This window comes from Zerene cesonia, chromosome 8 (assembly GCF_012273895.1).
Source record: "Zerene cesonia ecotype Mississippi chromosome 8, Zerene_cesonia_1.1, whole genome shotgun sequence".
Taxonomy (NCBI): Eukaryota; Metazoa; Arthropoda; class Insecta; order Lepidoptera; family Pieridae; genus Zerene; species Zerene cesonia.
Window position 1 is genome coordinate 5,180,735 of NC_052109.1, and position 2,279 is coordinate 5,183,013.

At 35.8% G+C, this 2,279-nt stretch overlaps 2 protein-coding genes across 2 annotated transcripts in view; both read left to right on the plus strand.

The window, feature by feature from the left end:
• LOC119828724 overlaps positions 1 to 2,279 on the plus strand; it is a 79,404-nt gene that overhangs the window by 68,582 nt on the left and 8,543 nt on the right. The gene's annotated exons all lie outside the window — the stretch shown is intronic.
• On the plus strand, positions 1,481 to 2,077 carry LOC119828681. The gene has a single exon (XM_038350921.1). It carries the CDS (start codon positions 1,787 to 1,789, stop codon positions 2,075 to 2,077), a length of 291 nt encoding a protein of 96 aa, XP_038206849.1. The 5' UTR covers positions 1,481 to 1,786.

Sequence of the window (2,279 nt, forward strand, 5' to 3'; positions counted from 1 at the left end):
AGGGCCAGGTGGTGCAGTGCACCAGGGCCCCGGAGCTCAGGGGGCCCTCTAATCTCAGCTTTGAAAGAGGGGAGGAAGCCGGAAAGAGGGGAGGAGGGCCCGATTCTTTCCCTATGCACCAGGGCCCTTGTCCCCCTAGCTACGCCACTGCACATAGCAAAAGCCTTTGATGGTGTCTGCCAAATGGCACTCCTTTCGAAGCTTCCGATTGCCACCTCAGAAATTAGGAGTAAGTGCGAGATAGATAAATGGAAATCAACCATTTTCGAAAGTCCCCGAAAATTTTCTTGGCAGTACCACAGTGGCACAATTCAATTTTTTCACAAAGTTATATTTGAATTATTTTAACCCAGGTATACGCGAACGAGACGAGTAGGTATGATTAAATATGACTTACAATAAAATTTGTGACGGTGTTCTTTTTATTGCTTTCACTGCTCTGATAAATCTTTCCAGCATTTGATAGACAATTTTTATAGAAGAAACTGTATATACTAAAACAATTATTGCTTGAGAAAAATTATGACAATATAAATTATAACAGTTGTATTTTTTAATATCAAATGTACCTCTGTCATCGTCTAGAATCTAGCTTATCATAAACCTAATATATTGCTCACTCGAGATTATATAGCTTTTTACTCATTTGAGAGTTTCAAAGTATATATGTTACACCCAAAGACCGAAAATGTTCTTTGAGCGGAAAAATTGGTCACAACGCGTTGTGGTCAGGGATTCCATATCGCGAATTTCGAATTCTTTAATGAAAAAGGTCTCGGCACGCAGCAGATTTGTTCACAGATCACCATCTAATATGTACTACAATTACAAAGAGCTTCGATAGTGACTCCATGCATGATACAGGGAATATGTGGATAGTTGGATTCATAGCATTTGCGTAACGTATGGATTGTTCTGGTAAGAAAGAATTTTAAAATAATTTATTGAAAAAAATAATAGTAGCTATGTACATAAGTATATTCATAATGTTTATAATGATTAGTCGTATATAACCTTGCCGTTTTGTTGTAATAATATTACGATTGCATATTATGTACATTATTCTATATCTTCATATTTTTGCACAGTATGCATCAAATGTACCAAATTATCACTGGAAGGTGGTTGTTGAAAATGTATTTCATTTTTGATTAGTCCCCCTTACAAAACTTTAAAAATTTTCAGAAATTTCTAATGAAACACTATTTACCGATGAAAATAAATATTATAATAGGTGGTCCTATATGAGATGTACTTTATTTTATGTCAAATAATATGTTTTTTATTTATTTGTTTTATTTTGCTTATGGGAATCTTTTTTAAACCATGCCGCCGCACCTTTCACCACATTTTAACATTTTTCTATAAAAAATAGATAAACTAGTTCTCGTCGACTCAATATGACGACGTATTTTCATATGAGGCATTTGAATAAAATAATACTGGCAGATTGCAGAATTGTTTTAGGCAGTGACAGTACATTTCACCTGTGGGCACCCCGTAGTATTATACCTACATCGAACTATGAACTAATTACAGTTCAATGGTATCATACTACTCTGGCAGCGTCGCGTCTAAGGACTTCTTCATGGCGCGTACCATATATAAGTGTATAATCTATGGCGCGTTCTATCTCTGAAATCAGAAATGTGTCATTATTTTTGACTTTAACTTAGAGGTTATGTTTTGAAAATTACATAAACCATAACTGTTTTCACATAATTTTAGCAAGGTGTTTGCCGTTGCACTGTTTTTTTTTATGAACAGTCTAGTTTAATAACACACAATGATATATCGGTGGTGGCATCAATTTGTTCGTAAACGGACAAAACCGATACCTGAAGATATTGCACAAATATGGAAGACCCGATTGAGTTTTGCTTACGGTTTTTTTGCATGGAATGCTTTTGGATTAATGGTTTATTGTCTCTATCAAGGGAAAGCAGATTGGGCGCATTACTATGGCTTAAAAAGCGACGAAGAGAAATCTATGTCTCCAGGTTTGTATATTTTGTATAATCTTATAGTACTGAAAATCATGTGTGATTTAATTTGGGATAGAGGTCCATCCAGATAGCTAATAAATTAAATAAATTGAAACGAACTGATACACAAAAGTTAATCAATCAAGTCAAGTAATCTTATGTATAGCATCATTGAGGGATGTGTGTGAGAACTGCACTTATGTTTACTGATGTCAGTTCAGTGGCGTAGCTAGAGGGACAAGGGCCCTGGTGCATAGGGAAAGAATCGGGCCCTCCTCCCCTCTTTCCGCCTTC

Excerpts from the sequence above, each read along its gene's own strand:
- LOC119828681 (XM_038350921.1), top strand. The coding sequence starts at position 1,787 with ATGATATATCGGTGGTGGCATCAATTTGTTCGTAAACGGACAAAACCG.